We start from the raw sequence: 19572 nt of genomic DNA, 5'->3' as shown, positions 1-19572 counted from the left end.
GTTGGTCACAATTTATTTCTCAGTTGGTGATAACTTTTCAGCAAAATGGTCGGTCCTAGAACTAGTGAAGAATTGATCTCTTGACATACATTGCCTTGTGTTCAAAGGAATTCTGTAACTGTACAAGATACAGAAACAGGGTGTATTTTTTTTCTTTTATACATAATCTGTGTCACCTTATATAGCACAAATGCATGCATGATGTCCATCACAAACAAATGAAAGAAAAATTTTTCCCACCAATTGAACTGCCTTCTCTTGAAAAAAAAAAAAACAATAAACAATTATTTGGTCTGACTTATCCATTCCTACTTTGTGAATATTATAATCCAGAACTAAGTCTGGTTTCGCTTTAGTCACTGACACCCCTCATGGCTACAGTTATCTCTGCTGCTTGTAAGGTTCCATGAAATAGGCCAAACTGGTAATAGCAACAGACAAATATTGTATTTATTTGATACTATTTGACACAATTTCAGTTCAGTATTCTGTGATATGTTTTCACTGATGATTTACTTGACACACATGGATCACTGCTGTCACAACGCTACCTCTTATTTAAGAGCAAACTTTTCAACATTGTGATTTTTTCAACATATTTAAACTTTAATTATGAAATATTAAGTCCTTCACCCTATTCATTCTGTTTCTGAATAAATAAACAATAACAGGAATAAATATATTCTAACTGTTAATTTTTATTTTATACTTTCTAAGAAACACAGACTGAAAAATTCAAAACCATACGAAATGAACAAAATCTTATTTGAAAGATAAAACTTTATAATCTATTGTGCACTGCCTCATAATCTTTAGATGGTGAGAATTAAACGGGAAACTTTAAAATATGAATATAAAGAAAGTTTGAATACCTAGCTGCTTCCATTTTAAATGAAAATTTAATTTGAAAAACTAAATTGCATATTTGCTACATTTAAATTTCCATCACAACAAAAATAAAACTATACATCCAAACAATACTCCAATTATACATCAGTTCTGCATAATTTTTAATATGCACAAGCTGTAGTCAGTTATTGTCTTGAGTTCCTTGCAGTTTTTCTATAGATTTTGAATGAGTAATATAATGGTTTATTGTTGCAAATACACTTTTATCTTGCTGAGTTCTTTAGTTACAAGTTGTTATGATGAGGAACAAAAATTTATTCCTGTGCTGTATAATGAAAAAATACTATTTTGTTAAGTACTTTTAGAAGATATAATTTGGGGTACAAATGGAATATTATGCAAACAGCACTTAATTTCACATAAACCAATGCGAGAGTCCTTAAACCAAAATTAAAATGACTGAGCCTAGAGAAGAACTTTGAATCAGCATTACTATGGAAAAGTACCAAAATTTAGCGACACTGTATCAACTCTCTTTTCCCAGTTTGTTTATTCTTGTGTTAAAATAGCTGTAAATCGTGCTACCAACACAATCAACTTAAATAAATCTATGATATTTGGAAAGTTGACATTATTATTGATCTACTGAGGCAGGTGTTCATATCTTGCACACAAACCAGAAGAATATAGAGTAGTTGTATCTTGTAGCACTGCAGCAAGTTGAAAGCCTCAAAACATATCTTGTGTCCCTCCATTTTAGACAGAGCAGATATTCCCTTCTTGCAAAATCATGTCCTTTCTTGATACTTGGCTTTACAACCATACACTGAGGGAGTTGTTTTCTGTTAAGTGCCCAAGTGCCTACTGTCTTTGTCTTGTGCGCCCATAAATAGTCCAAGTAGTTTTTTATTAGTTTATTCGAAATCGTCACAACACCCAGCTCCTGTACCACTTTCCCAGCATGAACCTCCATCCTTAGCACATATCCAGTCAAAGCATTACAAACAGTTTATGCCATAGTTATTTGGTCTGCTTTACACGTAAACACAAAAATGTACTCATCCTCAAAAGTCACACATTCCTTATCGACAAGTCATGGCAGAGATTATCTCGTATCACTACTTGTACTTTCCTCTTCCAGTTGCAAGTAAAGTGAAGAAAAAATAACTGTATATATGCCTACATATGAGACCTATCCCTTACCTTCATGGTTCTGGATATCCTTCATTAACTGTCAAATATCCACAATGAACAAACAAAGAAGAAATGTTATTCAAATAGTCAAAAATTGGGTGAGTTTTGAACAATGGGTCCAGATTAGGCTGATTACAAGGAACATATTTTTCCATTGTAGATGAGGTCCAAGTTCAAACTGCTTGGAACCTATCACGGTTTAACTGTTGAGGCTTTTGACCAATAGCCACTGAAGTTTGGCTTTTTCCCAAGGGAAATGTGAATGATTACAGCTGATTTTATTATTTCACCTGGCATCAAAATAATCAAGCTATCAAGTGGTGCCTTCACATGAGCCTTTTCCTGAAAAAGAGGGAGCAGGAGGTGGGAAAATGTACACAATACAAATTTCTCATCTGCTGTCTCAAGTCACTTTGACAATAACAGTTTTGAAATTGATGGTTCAACAGTCTTCCTCATCTACAATTAATTTATAATACTTTTTATTACCAGAATTGTTTTACAAATGTTTATTCAAGTGATAAAATATTTCAAACACTTCACTACATTATTTTCTTTTACTTATTATTTACCTGACCATTCAACCCCACAGAAATCTGGATCAGTATCAGAAATTCGAGTTCTCCTGGAATCATCAATTCCTTCTCCCAGCGCATTCAAAAAAGCATCATCAAAATTCGCCATGCCAAAACTATGTAGAGTGCACGCAGAGGGCAACAAAATACAGGTAGCGGTCAAACCAGCAGGACACTCAACAGAGAGTGGCATCAAAGAAAGCTCTGTTGTGAAATACAGATAGTTCATAATTAAAAACTACATGGTAGCACTATGCAAAGACTGTTTCTTGTGCAGTCTACGTGGATACCAACACAGTGCAGGAAGCACAATGGTAGGTGTGAATCTTTATGCACAGCATGAGCACCACTCAGTTGCCATTCACCTGGTTAACTGCTGCTGCAGGTTCAGTCTAAAGGCATTAAATGGAAAGTTGCCTATCACTGAACAACAATTGTGACAGGAAGTAACTGTCTTATGCTCTCCTGTTGAGGATAAATCTACGAAAGTCTACATGGTGAACCTTATCACTAATGTGGAGGGCCTTTAGTAACTGAATCCTATAAGACTTGCTATGTAGACATCAGACATCACCACAACACTCAACAGCAGGGGAGATCATCTGTACTTTACTCTCCTGATAAGGGAACTTTGTCATATGCACTCCACATCATCGAAATAACAAAGTCTGTCAAATTTCTTTTCCACAGACTTTACGACTAATCTGTTTGTTAACACTGACTACTGGATAGTACAAGGCTCACCCATTTCAAACTGCAGTAGAGAAAAAAGTTTTTCCTGTCATCTTCTTGACAAACTGATGCAACAGTGGGAACAGAGAGGCAGGCATGAGTAAAGGTTAGGGCAAGTCACTAATTTACCGGCAATTGTGTGAAACTCACTAAATTTTTATCCCTAAAAATATTTTGTTCTACAGTTACTTTAAATTACTTCAGAAGTTTTCTTTTCTTTTTAAAACAGCCTGCTCTGTCCATTTATGAAAGTTATTGTAAGCAAACAATCTCTAATTACAGTACTTTCTGGCTTGCAGTTTCCTGAGTGTGTTTCAGAAAGCAGACTGGGATTACATACTGAACAATTTTTCTGACAATTTTGTTAACTCTAGTGATGTTCTGACAGACTTGCATTGAAATTGCAATGTTATCATTTTCCGCAATTTTATAAAGGCAAAAGTAATTTAATCCTTTGTTGATGACTGGTACAAAACAACGATAAAAAGAAAACATTCTATTGATATCCTAAATATTGCTTGATGAGGTGTGTGTGTCCTTTCCATACAGCCTAGCTACACATGGTTGTCACATCTGTAGTGACGAGTCGCTCTTCAAATATACCAAGGATATCACTGAGGCCTTCAAAGACCAAAATTACCCTCCCAACCTTGTTGAGAAACAGATTCCCTGTGCCATGTCTCTCCCATCACCTACCACCACCCGCACATCCACTATCTGGCCACAAATGAGTCCTCCCCTCTGACCCACAACTGGAGCACCTGAACAACTTTCTCCGCCATGCTTTGGACTATCCTACTTAACTGAGGAATATCCCATCCACTATCCTTCCCACCCAACCCACAGGGGTATTCCCCTCCAGTAGAACTAGTTGCAAGACCTGTCCATACAACTTCCCACCACCACTTACTCCAGTCAAATTACAGGCATCTCCTATCCCATCAAACACAGAGCTACCTGTGAAAGCAGCCATCTGATCTACAAAGTAAGCTGCAATAACTGTTCTGCTTTCTACACAGGTATGACAATAAACAAGCTGTCTTCCAATATGACTAGCCATTGAAAAACTGTGGCTAAGAGACAGCAGTGCCACCTAGTTGTTGAACATGCTGCCCAACACAATGTCTTCAAAGCCCGTGCCATCTGGAGCCTTCCTACCACCATAGCTTTCTCAAATTGCACGTGTGAACTCTCCTACCAATATATCCCATGTTCCTGTAGCCCCCAAGGCCTCAACTGTCACTAGTCCCTGTCCTCCACCTATCTATTCCCTTCCCCGCTCCCATTCCAGCACTACACAGTCTTCTATATTCCACTAACACACCCACTAATATTTTTTCCCCTTTCTTTACTTCTTTCTTCTCTCCTTTTCTGCCCCCCCCCCCCAACTGCACCTAGCATTTTTTCCCCTTTCTTTACTTCTTTCTTCTCTCTTTTTCTGCCCCCCCCCCCCAACTGCACCTAGCAGGCCTACTCTCTTCCCCACCACGTCCCTGCATATTCCTACAAGCTGCACTACACATTCCCCCACCACTATCCTGCTATCCCTCCCATTCCCCATCCCATGTCCTGCCTTTTCCTTATTCCCACCATACATGTGATATTGCTACTCCCATCAGGTGTAGTTTCAGTCCATTGTTGAGCCTCAGTGGCCAGAAACAATGTGTGTGTGTGTGTGTGTGTTCTATTTTGCAAGGTCTTTTGGCCAAAAGCTTAAATGTGTAACATCTTTTCACTGTGCCCGTCTACGACTCAACGCACCTTCTGTATATGGTAAGTAGCAATCTCTTCCTTTCATATTATTAATGTCACTCCATCGTGGCTTTTCCATTTTTTTAATTCATTAATCTGTTTAGATCAGCCTCTATATTTCAAGTTAATATGAATACTTTCTTTATGGCATTGAAATTTCCACAGCCCATCTTTTTTCAGAATCATTCAAATCAACGATTCTGAAAGAATAACATGTTTCTGATGAGACACTAAAACATACACTAACTTCCACAATCTGTGCCAACTAAGTGCAAAATGCCTCTTATATCCAAGCTTCTGCAATACCATGACTGTAAAAAATCATCAGAAATATACAACCAAAAATGCTCCTAATCATGCAGGAACTGAAAGGTAGATAATATTTTTTACCTGGTTGTTTCTCATAAGTAGAAACATTGTAGCAGTAAACTGTGTTATCCATGCAACTCGCATATAGTCTCACATTGCCAGGATCAAGCAGCAGATCCGTAAATCCATTTTTTGATGTTCCTCCAGCATACGGTAAATGTAGTTTTGGTAAAGGATCCCTCTTATATGCTGAATAATTCTTTCGTAAATCCCAAATTTTTATTTGTCTGTGGAAAAGGTAAAGGTATTAAACACTAGACTATAATGTGACATTTTATTTTAAGTATTTTCAGTAAATTAACTAACCCATCTCCAGCTCCACATGATATTAATGTATTTTCGTCTTGAAATACAAGTCCTGTGACACTATTTGCACGTGATGGCTGGAGACACTTAGTCCTCCGACATTTTGAAGCAGTACCTGCTGCAAGACCTGTTGGTATTTAAATTTTATTAAGTTGAAAAACAATAATATTATATAATGAGAAAACTAGTTTTAAATTCATAGGAGTCTCTTTAAATTTACTGATAAGGTCTACAGCAAAAAATTTCATACAACAGAAATAAAACAAAATAAGCTGACAACAACATTAAAATGGACACATTATCTCTTGATACATCCACTCCATTACTTTGAATCAGTAAGAGTCTGAACCTTCAAGCACAAAGAGTTACATGTCTCTGCCAACCTTAGTGATCATAACATTACAGAACACAGCAGCAGTGTAGCAGATATTGGTAAATGCTGTCTTTCACATAACTGATAGCTAAGATTTATTGATAAGTCTTCTTCCCAAGGATCATTCACAACTGGCACAGCGATGTAGGAAATGATAGTGGTACATGAAGTCTCTACTTGATATCTTCATTTCCCAGATGCAGAAATAAGCATCCTATGACACTTCTAAGGAATCTCTTCTCTATACTCTTCTGACCTATTTTATTCATGTCTAATGTTCACTCAAAAGTTTGAGCGTTATTCTCATCTGCTTGTTCCAAAACTCTTCTCAATTGTGTCCTTAACACATCAAAAGATTTTAAGCCATGTGTCTCTTTATTGCAAAACTATTATCCAATCCTAAGTATCTGAAAATGGTTGAGCTGTTCTGTTAGACTTAATAATCATCTTTGGCCAAATAAATTTGCTTCCTTTGACTGTTATAATCTCAATGTTAGTCATAAAAACAATTAAATTTTACTTATGCTAGTACTCCTGTTCCATTAAGCTTCCTCCAATTTACTCAATATTACTTGATTATTGGTAAAACAAATCATACCTAGAATAATGTGATTAATTTTAAACAATGTAGGTAAACTACGTCCACCATTTAACTACAATGGTCTCAATATATCATGGTCAAGTAAATGGGAGTGAACACTCATAACAACGGCCTTCAGTTATTCAGCCCATGTTCTCATTTAACTTGTGATACCCTGCAGGAAATACTTTTTCTGCTATACCCGAGATAATGTTTCACTGTCCAACAGATTTACAAAATTAATTAAAGCAGTGCAAGCTGATAAGTTATACTTATGCAGTTTCTAGAAGATTTTCCACAGCAAATGCGCAGCAGCAATGTATACCGACAGCTACTTCAGCGCCCAGCAAGAGGGTCCATGTGTTCTGATGGTGTCAAAGAGTTATGCTGATGTCTGTATAACTTCCAACATGACTATTCAACCAGAACAAGTAGCCACACAATAACAAGTAGCCACACAATGTTCTAGGTGTTCACCATAGGATTAAACATCAATAATAAAGTCCAACAATGGAAAATCCAGGATGGAATGTGACAATATTAAGAAAAGGAAAGTTGCTACTCACCATATAACGGAGATGCTGAGTCGCAGATAGGCACAACAAAAAGACAAACCAGTTTCAGTTACCTTAGACTGCAGTTGGTGTGGTGAGTTGCATTTGCATGAGAGAGAGAGAGAGAGAGAGAGAGAGAGAGAGAGAGATTGACTGTGCGTGTGTGTGTGTGTGTGAGAGAGAGAGAGAGAGAGAGAGAGAAAGTGTGTGTGTGTGTGTGTGTGTGTGTGTGTGTGTGTTGTTGACGAAGGCCTTAATGGCCGAAACCTACCTTTGTGAGAGGCTTTTTTTGCTGTGCCTATCTGTGACTCGGCATCGTCGCTATATGGTGAGTAGCAACTTTCTTTCCCGTAATATTGTTACAATAATAAAGTCCACTATCTCTCTCTCTCTCTCTCTCTCTCTCTCTCTCTCTCTCTCACACACACACACACACACACACACAAACACACATATACTACTTTACATACAGCAACAAGATGACACTTATTTCATTTCTGGGTGTATTTGAAATATTAATGTAAATATGTTTATGCAGTTAACTTTAATGACACATCAGCAGTTGGGAATTGTCATATTTACACATAAGAACTGGAAAGTATAATTGGAAAAAGCAAGTACCTGGTAGATGGTGGCTATTTGATATGTAATTATCAGGTTTACATTGACGAGATCCACTGGCTGTGCGTGCATCCCATATCATGATCATTCCATCTCTTCCTCCAGTTGCAAAAATTGCTGTACAACAAAAAATAACATTATGTAAATATTTTTAAAAACTTATGTGAACCATGAAACATCCTGACAGACCAAAACAGTGTATCAATATGGAACTCTGATGTGGGCCTTTAGCTTTCATAGGTACTGTTATGAGCAATCTATCGCACTACTGGCTCACCTTTACAACTTCAATTCTACTTTACAAGTGCTATAGAAGCTCTCCAGTACACTATGCTGACCTAGTACTACTTTTTTAAATGTTTCAAGAAAAAACAACTGACTGACATGGGACATCATCCTATGTCTGTAATCTGCAACCCTATGAAGTGCACAGCACAAAAATTCCCACTGTACCACGTGGTAGGGTTTCTCCCCATCATATTCACATATGGAGCACTCCCTAACTGCCTCTGTACACACTGCAATTAGTGTAATCTTGTCTTCATGGCCCTATGGGAATAACGCCTCAGTCTGCCCATCTTTGTATGCATTCTACAACCCCTGTTCATCTTATTTGGTAAGTGTCCCACATACATCAACAACATTGTAGTATGGGTTGCACAACTGTTTTTAAGCTTATAGGTTATAGTATCTAACCAACTACTCATAGGTGGCCATCTTCTTTACCTACTAAATCTATATGATTATTCTCTTTCATAGCTTCACACATTATTAGACCAGGTATTTGTACAAATTGACTGATTCCATGTGTGACTCACTGACACTACAGTCTTGATATATCAGGTTTTTGGGTTTTGTAAAGTGCACAATTTTACATTTCATAGAATATCTGGAGTGTGTGTGTGTATGTGTGTGTGTGTGTGTGTGTGTGTGTTTCCTTTATCAAAATTCTTGCCTTTTGACAAAATCTGTAATCCACAAGAAGAATTTTGTTTCTTTTCTGATGTTCACTGGAAATGATGCATATGCAGAACAGTATTGGTCCTAATGTTTGTCCCTGACTAACTTGTAAGTTAATATATTTTTAATCTGATAAGAGTTTCAGTTGAGAAATAGTTTTGCTTTATGTGAAATCTAATATTTCTGCTGCTGGTATGCTTCATTCACCGCATAAATGACACCACTGATTATCTAAGCTGAGAGGATATAACAAACCATAGTACTTTGTCTACCCTCTCCCTCACTACAGGTACATCCTTTCATACAGGGATTTGAGCCACCTATCATTCCTTTTTTACCTTCTCCAAACTCTCCTCCCCAAGAAAGCAATAGGATAGTGTGCCACTTTCAGAGTCGAATCCAGAATTTTGGTCAAGGGGGTCAAAGTGTTCTCACAGAAATTTTGTATCACCATGCCATCTCCAAGTTATCAACAGTAAACAAAGGAATTTCCTTATTCTATTATAACACCAACCACAACAGCAAGATAATTTGCCTCTGGTCACTTTTACATATATCTATTGGATGTGCTACACATTTTACCTCGTCAAGGTACATTATGGCCAGTAATTTTGACTCCTAATTCATAAACCGTAAAAACAATCTATTGGATGTGCTACACATTTTACCTCATCAAGGTACATTATGGCCAGTAATTTTGACTCCTAATTCATAAACCGTAAAAACAATGTTCCTCGAGAGGAATCATCAAGAGAAAACAAGTTTTATTTGATTCAAAGACCATCAGATTAATGGTGCCATTACTGTTAAGTAATCAATGTTCCCTGAAGAACCACATGCAACTATTATTGCAACAGCAGCAACAATTTTTTTCTCTAAACCAACCTTTGTCCTTTGGCTTGAAAGTTACTGTCTTAACACTGCGAGTGTGAGACTCAAATTTCCCAATTTCCTTCATCTGAGAGTTGGAAACATCCCAGAGAACTGCAGTGTGGTCTCCAGATACACTAACCAATTTGAATTCCCCATCCATCCAAGCAACGTCAAATATTGCGTTATTGTGGGCTTGTGATCCTGGGAAAACAATAACAATATACTCTTAAAAATGAGTTCACAAAATAGAACAATAATAAACTGCAAGAAATCTGACACAGCATACCTTCCATCAGATTACTCTTGGATTTGAGTCTTGTGTTCTGGATAGCAATCTTTCCATCTTCATCTGCCAATGCCAGAAGATACTCATAGTTAGTTACACCACAAAATCTGCAGGCAAATGTAGGAGGTACAACAGCAGAAGAGCCTCTAGAGTCTCCTGTTTCATAGCACTTCAAACGCTTAATAGCAAAGTCATAACCGACAGAAGCCCCTTTGAAACAAAACAAAAATTCAAAGATATTACTTTAATAAAACTTCCCTAGGAGATTAAAATATGAACACAAAAAGCAATTAAATATGAAACTTTGTTACAATAAATGTTATAATAAAAACACATTTAACATGCTAATAACACCTGAAACTAAAGCCATATATTCCGCACAAAATAGCCTTTACAATGACATCACCTCGTTATTATCTGATATGCCTGTTACTTCACTGAACATCCTACTGCTCCACAATGCCCAATAGTAAATTTCATCAATATTTATTTCCGACCACAAAAGATGTAACAAAATGTAACTGTATCATTAGAATGTAAATTTCTTCAAATACACCACAGTCCTTGCAACACAGTACACTGGCTCCATTACATGTACAAAGAAGAGGAAAAACCAAAAGAAACTGAAGGCTTCAGTGCTCACACATTCCTTAGCATATCATTCCCTTTGCAACAGTTGAGTCAACTGAATCTACTGATAGCAGGTGTCATATTTGATCTGCGAGGTAATTATGGCTGTGTGACATCATCCATGTGCAAATAGAACAGAACTCCCCCCCCCCCCCCCCCCCCCCCAGCCACTCTCTCAGGCAGGCCAATCTGCAGCGTAGCCAGAGGATTAGGTTAGGTTTAAAGGTGTCATAAGAACGAAGTCTTTCATGATGGCACTGTTATATAAAACATTCTCAGACTTCTTGCTGCATCAATTTAGGGTAAAACTGCAAGCTTTCAACAATTACCTCCATCATCTTCATCAGGAGCAATGTCAGCATCTGCGCTCGTGCTGTCACCGCCCCTGTAGAAGCGTGAACATTGCAATGAATATCTCTGCCTCTTCTCTACACAGTGAGCTCACTTCCATGCACCACTAAAATTGTATCTGCTGTCATGGTTGAAGTTGTTCTCACACATTCTTATTTCTGCAGCCTCTTTAATTTCAGAATCCCAGTATGAAGGAACATGGGACAAAACTTTTCTTTCATCAAAGAATATTTTCTGTCTGTTTGTACAGCTATGCTCAGCAATTGCAGATTCTCCAAATCTCGATTTTTAATATGCCACTCATTTTCTACATAGCAGTCAGAAATAGTACAGATGGACTGACTGATGTAATTGCTACTGCACTCAAAAGAGATGTTATAAATCTCAGCAATCCTGAGTCACGACTGTCCTTAACGAGGCGTAGTATCCCCTTTATCTTCTTAGGAGATCCAAAAATAAGTCTTATATCTCATCTGCCCAGGAGTCTGCCTAGGTTGCTGGATATCATGCTGCAAAAAGGAAGGAATAAAATCAGTGACTCATTATGTGAATGTTCAAATTTTCACATTTATTTTACTTTGAGAAAGCTGACTTCATATCATGTGAGTCATAGTAAAGCTAGTCTCTCTAACAGTATGAAAGTTTGGTTTTCAGTTGGGGAAGTCTGTGGAAGTGGAGTCAGGAAAATAATTATAATTTTGTTACAGCTTCTATTTTATGTATATTAGATTTTAATGAGTGACTCATGTTGACCATTAACGTTACAAGTCAAAGATGACACTTTGTAAAACCAGATACAATACTTTCCACTCAACTAAGCAGGCTACCAACATTTTACAACAAAGCTACCCAGGATAGAACATCCATTCCTCTTACTAACAAGTAGGCCTATGAATTGCTGTTCAAAACTAGCAGTTAATACGAATCAGTGTGACACACTTCTTCTGTTGTAAAGATTCCTACGTGACTCCTACATCCTACGTGGCCAAAACAACAGTATTTCATTACTTTGGTTGGAACACAATCACAGCCCAAAGTGTTGCTACTATTCAGTGAGTTACATCCTCATTCACAGTTTAGTTGGGGCAGCTGATGTCTGCTAGTGGTATATGCCAGATCTGCAGAATCAAATCTGACATACCTGCTTAGACTGGTCAAATTTTTTGCTGTTAGGAAAGAGTCACTTAATTTCACAGCTAATGACATTACTCGAACATCTGACTGGCAACGGCTGTCGTCAGGGAACTGAGTACATTTGCCTTAGTCCATTTTTTTTTTTGTTTTGTGCTTTATGATAATCTAAACCGCTTTGGCTTGGTTCTTGGAATTTTATATTTTTTATACGTAGTGCAATGATTTTATCTTTTGATGACATGGTAAAGATTTCAGCAATATTGCTTGGACGGAATTGGTAAACATCTTTATTAGAGTTAGTCCTCTGTGTTCAATAATGCTCTTTCTTCTTGGCAAGGATACTTGGAAAACCAAATGTCACCACCCTTTCTACTGGCTTTCACTGTAATTACCTCTGACTACTTGCAAAAAAAAATGGGATTCCTACTGTTGTAAAAATATTTCGTAAAATAATTAAATACCTCGTTTACTATGTGTCCATGGTAACCTTTCTCCCATTGTTTGTTCAGTACATTCTCACTGAATGATTTTACTGAATGAACATTTAAGACTCTTTGAAACTGTACTTCTTATCAATAACCTGGCTGATGTGGATGCTTTGTTGATGTCAACCAACCATCATGGTCAGGAAAACCATTTATTATGGAGGAGACTTCTTTCCATTGAAAGACTGTTGGATTTAGAAATAAATTACAAATCACTGTGCATTAACTACTGTTGGGGTTGGAAACGTTACTGTGGAGAGCAAACCAAAGTTGATCATGAATGCCCCAAAGTGCCCTCTTATCAGTAGCATCCCAGTTGAAATCAATACTGTATTCATCACATTCAATGCCTCTCTGTTTGTTTCTATTAAATCTTAAATGTTTTTTAAGTTAACCTTGCTCATTAAGCAGTGTATGCCTTCCACCGCCTTACTACCGACATAACCCATCCAGGCAACAGCAGCGTCACCTGGCAACGAATGATTGTTAGTCAGACATATGGTTGGTTGGTTCGTTTAAAGGCGGGAGAAGGACCCAAACTACGAGGTCATTGGTCCCTTGTTCATAATACAACAATGTCTCAAGTGTGAGAATAAAACGGACGAAACGTATAACACAAAACGGAAAGAACGAAGGGAAGGCAACGAACACTAAAAGGAACAAAAGAAGACAAGAAAATACAGAGAGACACTAGAAACAGAAGAGAGTAAAACATGAAAGCAGATTACAGTGGCTGGCCAACCACGAGAATAAAAAGGGAAGCCAGCCACTCTGCAACACATTAAAACCTCCACCCTAAAAGCACTAGGGTGGAGGATACAGAAGGACAAAGGACATGCGCTAAAACCTACATAGAAATATAAAACCCAATCTCACACATAAAACGTAAAACTAAAGCTGCTGTGGAGGCATTGTCCCCCAACACCGAAGGCAGGGTGCTGGGTAAGTTAAAAATCTGCCACACAGTGGCTAAAAGTGGGCAGTCCAGCAAGAGGTGGATGACTGTCATTTGGGAGCCACACTGACGCTGAGGTGGGTCCTCGCAACAGAATAGGTAACCGTGCGTTAACCATGTGAAGCCAATGCGGAGCCGGCAGAGGACAACTGATTCCCTGCGAGAGGCCTGCATGGAAGACTTCCACACATTCATAATCTCCTTAATGACACGCAGTTTGTTGTGCGTGCTGTTATGCCATTCCGGCTCCCAAAGCCAGAAAACCCTGTGGTGTAAGAACACAGGTCAGCTTCAGAGATGCCTATCTCCAGAAGCAGTTTCCGTGTCGCCTGTTTGGCCAGCCTGTTGGCAAGTTCATTGTCGGGGATTCGGACGTGTCCTGGTGTCCACACAAACACCACGGGACGGCAGGACTGTACCAGGGCATAGATGGACTCCTGAATGGACACTACCAGAGGGTGGCGAGGGTAGCATTGGTCGATAGCTTGTAGGCTGCTCAATGAGTCAGTACACAGGAGAAATGACTCGCCAGGGCATGCGTGGATGTACTCAAGAGCACAAGATATGGCCGCCAACTCTGCAGTGAAAACACTGCAGTCAACTGTCAAGGAGTGTTGCTCAATATGTCCTCCATGAACATATGCGAAGCCTACGTGACCATCACCCATTGAGCTGTCGGTGTAAACCACTTCAGAGCCCCGGAACATGTCAAGAATCGAGAGGAAGTGACAGCAGAGAGCGGCAGGGTTAACGGAGTCCTTAGGGCCATGCAAAAGGTCCAGACAAAGCTGCAGCCGAAGTGCACACCATGGAGGCGTACATGAACAGACGGTAAGTAGAGGCGGTAAAGGGAAGGACTCCAGTTCGGAGAGGAGGGACAGCACACGAACTGCAATTGTTAGCTCCAATCTGGGCCGCCACTGCGGGAGATGGACTGCCGCGGGCAGGAAAAGGAGACGGTAATTCAGATGCTCAGGGGAAATATGAATATGTGCTGCGTAACTGGCGAGCAATTGTGTATGTCTGATCTGCAGTGGAGGGACGCCAGCTTCCCCCAGTACTCTGGCCATTGGACTTGTCCTAAAAGCTCCTGTCGCTAATCGAATCTCACAGTGGTGCACAGGGTCGAGTAAATGCAATGCTGAGGGTGCTATCAAACCATAAACCACACTGCCATAGTCAATTCGGGATTGGACAAGGGCAGCAGTGTACAGCGATCTGCACCCCAATTGGTGTTGCTAAAGCAATGGAGGGCATTGAAGTGCCGCCAGCACTTCTACTTAAGCTGATGAAGATAAGGGAGCCAAGTCAATCGAGCCTCAAAAACCAGGCCTAGGAATTGATATGCATCACTACAGTGAGTGGATCGTCATTAAGGTAATGTGCGGGTTCCGGATGAACAGTATGACGCCGACAGAAGTGCATGAAACAAGACTTTGTGGCTGAAAACTGGAAGCCGTGAGCTAGAGCCCATGACTGTGCCTCGTGGGTGGCTCCCTGGAGCAACAACAGTACTGGAGCAGCAGTACGAAATGCAGAAGTCTTCTGCATGCAGAGAAGGTGAGACGGAGGGCCCGACATATGCTGCTAGACCGTTACTGGTCACTAAAAATAGAGAAACACTCAATACAGAGCCCTGCAGGACTCCATTCTCCAGGATATGAATGGAACTATAGGAGTCACCAACTTGGACAATGAAAGTACAGAGCGACAGGAAGTTTTGGATAAAAATCGGGAGTGGTCCCCGGAGACCCCACTCATACAATGAGGCAAGGATATGATGTTGCCAAGTCGTGTCATACGCTTTACGTAAGTGAAAAAAGATGGCAATCAGGTGTTACCATCTGGAAAAGGCTGTTCGGATAGCGGACTCGATGGACACAAGATGATCAGTAGTAGAGCGACCCTGGCATGGAGCCAGCAAGCCACGTGACTCCAGGACACAACCCACCGCAGACATACCTTACGTTCCAGCAGCTTACAAACAACATTGGTGAGGCTGATGGGCCGATAGCTATCCACATCAAGTGGGTTTTTACCGGGTTTGAGCATCGGAAAGATGGTGCTCTCCCGCCACTGTGACGGAAAGACGCAATCACACCAGATCCGGTTGAAGATGATGAGAAGATGTCACTTGTAGTCAGATGAGAGATGTTTAATCATCTGTCTGTGGATCCGATCAGGCCCAGGAGCTGTGTCGGGGCAATGTGCAAGGACATTGAGGAGCTCCCACTCTGTAAATGGGGCATTATAGGATTCACTGCAGCATGTTGTGAATGAGAGGACATTCCTTGCCAGCCGCTGTTTGAGTATGCGAAAGGCTGGTGGGTAATTCTCCAACACAGAGGCTCGAGCAAAGTGCCCAGCAAAGTGCTCTGCAATCACGTTTGCATCGGTACATAGCTCGCCATTTATGGTAACACCGCGGACAGCTGTTGATGCCTAGTACCTAAAAAGACGTTTGATCTTTGCCCAGACTTGGGAAGGTAACGTGTGGCACCCAATGGTGGAGACATATCTCTCCCAACACTCCATCTTCCATTGTTTGATAAGGTAGCGAACACAGACAGGGAGCCGTTTAAAGGCTATGAGGTGCCCCAGGGAAGGATGCCGCTTATGCCGCTTTAAAGCTCACCGATGCTCCTTAATTGCTTCAGCGACTTCTGGCGACCACCAAGGGACTGCCTTGCGCCTCTGGCATCCTAAAGAGTGAGGGACTGCGTTTTCTGCCGCAGAAACAATTGTGCTTGTCACCTGCTCGACCATCACATCAATGTTACCATGTGGGAGAGATTCAGTGGTGACACCAAAGGTGAAAGTTCCCCAGTCCGCCTTGTTCAAAGCCCATCTGGGAAAGCGTCCATGTGCCTGACGCTGGGGCAGTGACAGGAAGATGGGGAAGTGGTCACTACCACAGAGGTCGTCATGTGCTCTCCAGTGGATAGATGGGAGAAGTCCTGGGCTGCAAATTGATAAATCAATGACCGAGTAACTATTCGTGTGTAGGAAGGCGCGTGATCTGAGTTTGACTGAGGCCACATTGTGAGGGCCTGGAGGCTCAGTACAAGCATTTCGCAAACTGTATGACTCCGCTGCAGAGTGAAAATCTCAATCTGGAAACACCCCCAGGCTGTGGCTAAGCCATGTCTCCGCAATATCCTTTCTTTCAGGAGTGCTAGTTCTGCAAGGTTCGCAGGAGAGCTTCTGTAAAGTTTGGAAGGTAGGAGACGAGGTACTGGCAGAAGTAAAGCTGTGAGTACCGGGCGTGAGTCGTGCTTCGGTAGCTCAGTTGGTAGAGCACTTGCCCGCGAAAGGCAAAGGTCCCGAGTTCGAGTCTCGGTCGGGCACACAGTTTTAATCTGCCAGGAAGTTTCATACAAGCGCACACTCCGCTGCAGAGTGAAAATCTCATTCTGGAAACACCCATAGTCTAGTTTTGAACGGACAAGGGAGCGGTACAAACACAGGAGGGTGGTGATCCACTCCCCAGGAAGTACCACTTAGGACACACAGGACACTGAGGGACTGGGTGCAGCAGGTGGCCACGTAAGGCATGTGGGAGGACCAGGAAAGTCTTCTATCAAGCACGAACCCCAGGAAATTCGTAGTTTCAGTGAACGGAAGAGCAAAGGCTCAAGATGTAAATACACTGAAAGAAACCCATTGCACCTCCAGAAATTCATACAAGTGGTTTCGTCAATGGGAAAGCAAAAGCCATTGTAGTTGCTCCACGAGTAAAGATGATTGAGACATCGCTGAAGATGCCGACACGGAAAGAAGTCTGTCAATGATCGCAAAGTCGTCAATAAAAAGGGAACCAGAGAGCCACAGCAGGAGACAGGGTGTAATAGGGTTAATAGCAATAGCAAAGAAGACAACGCTCACGAATTGTGTTGCAGCAGGCCTCAGTCCACCAAGGGAGCGAGACATAGTGCGGCAAAGGTGAAGTGCAAGGAATGGAACATTATGCAGCAATAAGGCTAGCGTCTGTAAGGCATTCTGCCTGGTTGGCACAATTGGAGATGAATATTGTTCATCAAAGGTCGCCAGGGAGCAGTAAAGCCTCCAGTCGGCCTTAGAAAGCTGCCAAATGGGTTTACATGTAGGTGGGGTTGGAGTCCACAAATAGAGACAGCACACAGGAAATGGTCGTGCACACGTTAGAGGCAGTGGGCCACTCAAGATGTCTGGCAAGCTGAGCAGTGCAGAACGAGAGATCAAAATGGGAATAGGTGTGCGTGGAGTCTGAAAGGAACGTGGGTGCTCCAGTGTTAAGGCAGATGAGGTTGAGTTGATTGAGAAGGTTAGCCAACCTCTCAGACAGGTTCTTGAAGAGCCCCAAAGAGGATGGTGTGCATTAAAGTCACCAGGCAGCAAAAAGGGGGAGGGAGTTGACCAATAAGCTGGAGGAAGTCTGCCCTGGTGACACTGAATGATGGAGGGATGTAGACATTACAAACAGAAAAGGTGAAGTGAGAAAGAAAAATGCACACTGTAACAGTTTGCAGCAGTGTTCAGTGAGATGGTTTAACTATAAACGTCATCCTGGATGAGCAGCATGACTTCCGCATGAGACGGAATGCCGTCCTTGGGGGAGAAGGTCAATGCAAAGCAGAAAGAACTGTGAAAGATCAAAGCAGTCGTGAGGATGCAATTTTGTTTCCAGGAGGCAGAAAACAAGTGGATGCTGTGAAGCCAAGAGCAGCCATTATTCCTCTAATACATTCAATGAATTCACACTTGCGAATGACAACCATCATCTGTAGAATGGGATGACAACATTGAATATCTGTGCCGGGCCGACACTCGAACCAGGATTTCCCACTTATCACGAGCGGTAGCCTTACTATTTGGCTATTCGTGCACAACTCATGGCCAGATAAAAATTCACATGTAGTCAACCATGCGTCTGCAACTCGTACTTGTAAATCCATTATGAACATTCCCTTACAGGTCATAAGCTGTAGTCCACAGTTGCTTGTCCGGCACTGGCAGAGGGGGGGGGGGAGGGGGGGGAGGGGGGGGACAACAATATTGCAGTGCGCCTGCGCTATCCTGATTACGATGGAAACTTCTTTTGGACATGTGTGCATGTGCGGCAATGACAGCCGTTATTACATACATTACATGAATTCACATTTGTGAATAAGGATAAATATCAGCTGCGGAATGGAATGACGACAATGAAAATCTGGTTTTGTTTAGTTTTTACGATGGAAACTTCTTTTGGACATGTGTGCATGTGCGGCAATGACAGCCGTTATTAAATACATTACATGAATTCACATTTGTCAATAAGGATAAGTATCAGCTGCGGAATGGAATGACGACAATGAAAATCTGGTTTTGTTTAGTTTTTACGATGGAAACTTCTTTTGGACATGTGTGCATGTGCGGCAATGACAGCCGTTATTAAATACATTACATGAATTCACATTTGTGAATAAGGATAAGTATCAGCTGCGGAATGGAATGACGACAATGAAAATCTGGTTTTGTTTAGTTCTTACGATGGAAACTTCTTTTGGACATGTGTGCATGTGTGGCAATGACAGCCGTTATTAAATACATTACATGAATTCACATTTGTGAATAAGGATAAGTATCAGCTGCGGAATGGAATGACGACAATGAAAATCTGGTTTTGTTTAGTTTTAGAGTGCAAATACAACTAGCGTCATAAGCATTCTTGTCAAAACTATAGAACATGAAGATAAAGAGAGGCGTTAGAAAATAACTACACGTTAATCCCAATCGACAGAAGAGAAGACAGCTAAAAACAGTGACGTGGAGAAATGCCTATAAAATATGCCACAGAGAAACAGAGGTCCTGAACTAAACTTAAATATCCTTCACCATATTGCTACAATGGATAAAATGTAAATGCAGTCAACAGCCCGCGCATCATTCGCTAAAAAAGTCGATAACTCGGATGGCACCAATAACTTAGACGGCAAACACACAAAAGAACATAAGTTTAAAAAGGGCATTCC

At 40.8% G+C, this 19572-nt stretch overlaps 1 protein-coding gene across 1 annotated transcript in view; it reads right to left on the bottom strand.

Moving 5' to 3' along the window:
• The window catches only part of LOC126195229 (protein lethal(2)denticleless), a 63082-nt gene that overhangs the window by 26780 nt on the left and 16730 nt on the right, over window positions 1-19572 (bottom strand). The window contains exons 2-6 of the mRNA XM_049933754.1: window positions 10025-10234; window positions 9751-9939; window positions 7906-8022; window positions 5778-5904; window positions 5493-5698 (exon numbers count right to left, since the gene is read on the bottom strand). Coding sequence (XP_049789711.1) covers window positions 5493-5698; window positions 5778-5904; window positions 7906-8022; window positions 9751-9939; window positions 10025-10234 — 849 coding nt within the window. The remainder of the gene's footprint in view (window positions 1-5492; window positions 5699-5777; window positions 5905-7905; window positions 8023-9750; window positions 9940-10024; window positions 10235-19572) is intronic.

The sequence above is a fragment of the Schistocerca nitens genome, chromosome 7, assembly GCF_023898315.1.
Source record: "Schistocerca nitens isolate TAMUIC-IGC-003100 chromosome 7, iqSchNite1.1, whole genome shotgun sequence".
In the NCBI taxonomy this organism is placed as follows: domain Eukaryota; kingdom Metazoa; phylum Arthropoda; class Insecta; order Orthoptera; family Acrididae; genus Schistocerca; species Schistocerca nitens.
This window is presented reverse-complemented; position numbering and strand designations above follow the sequence as displayed.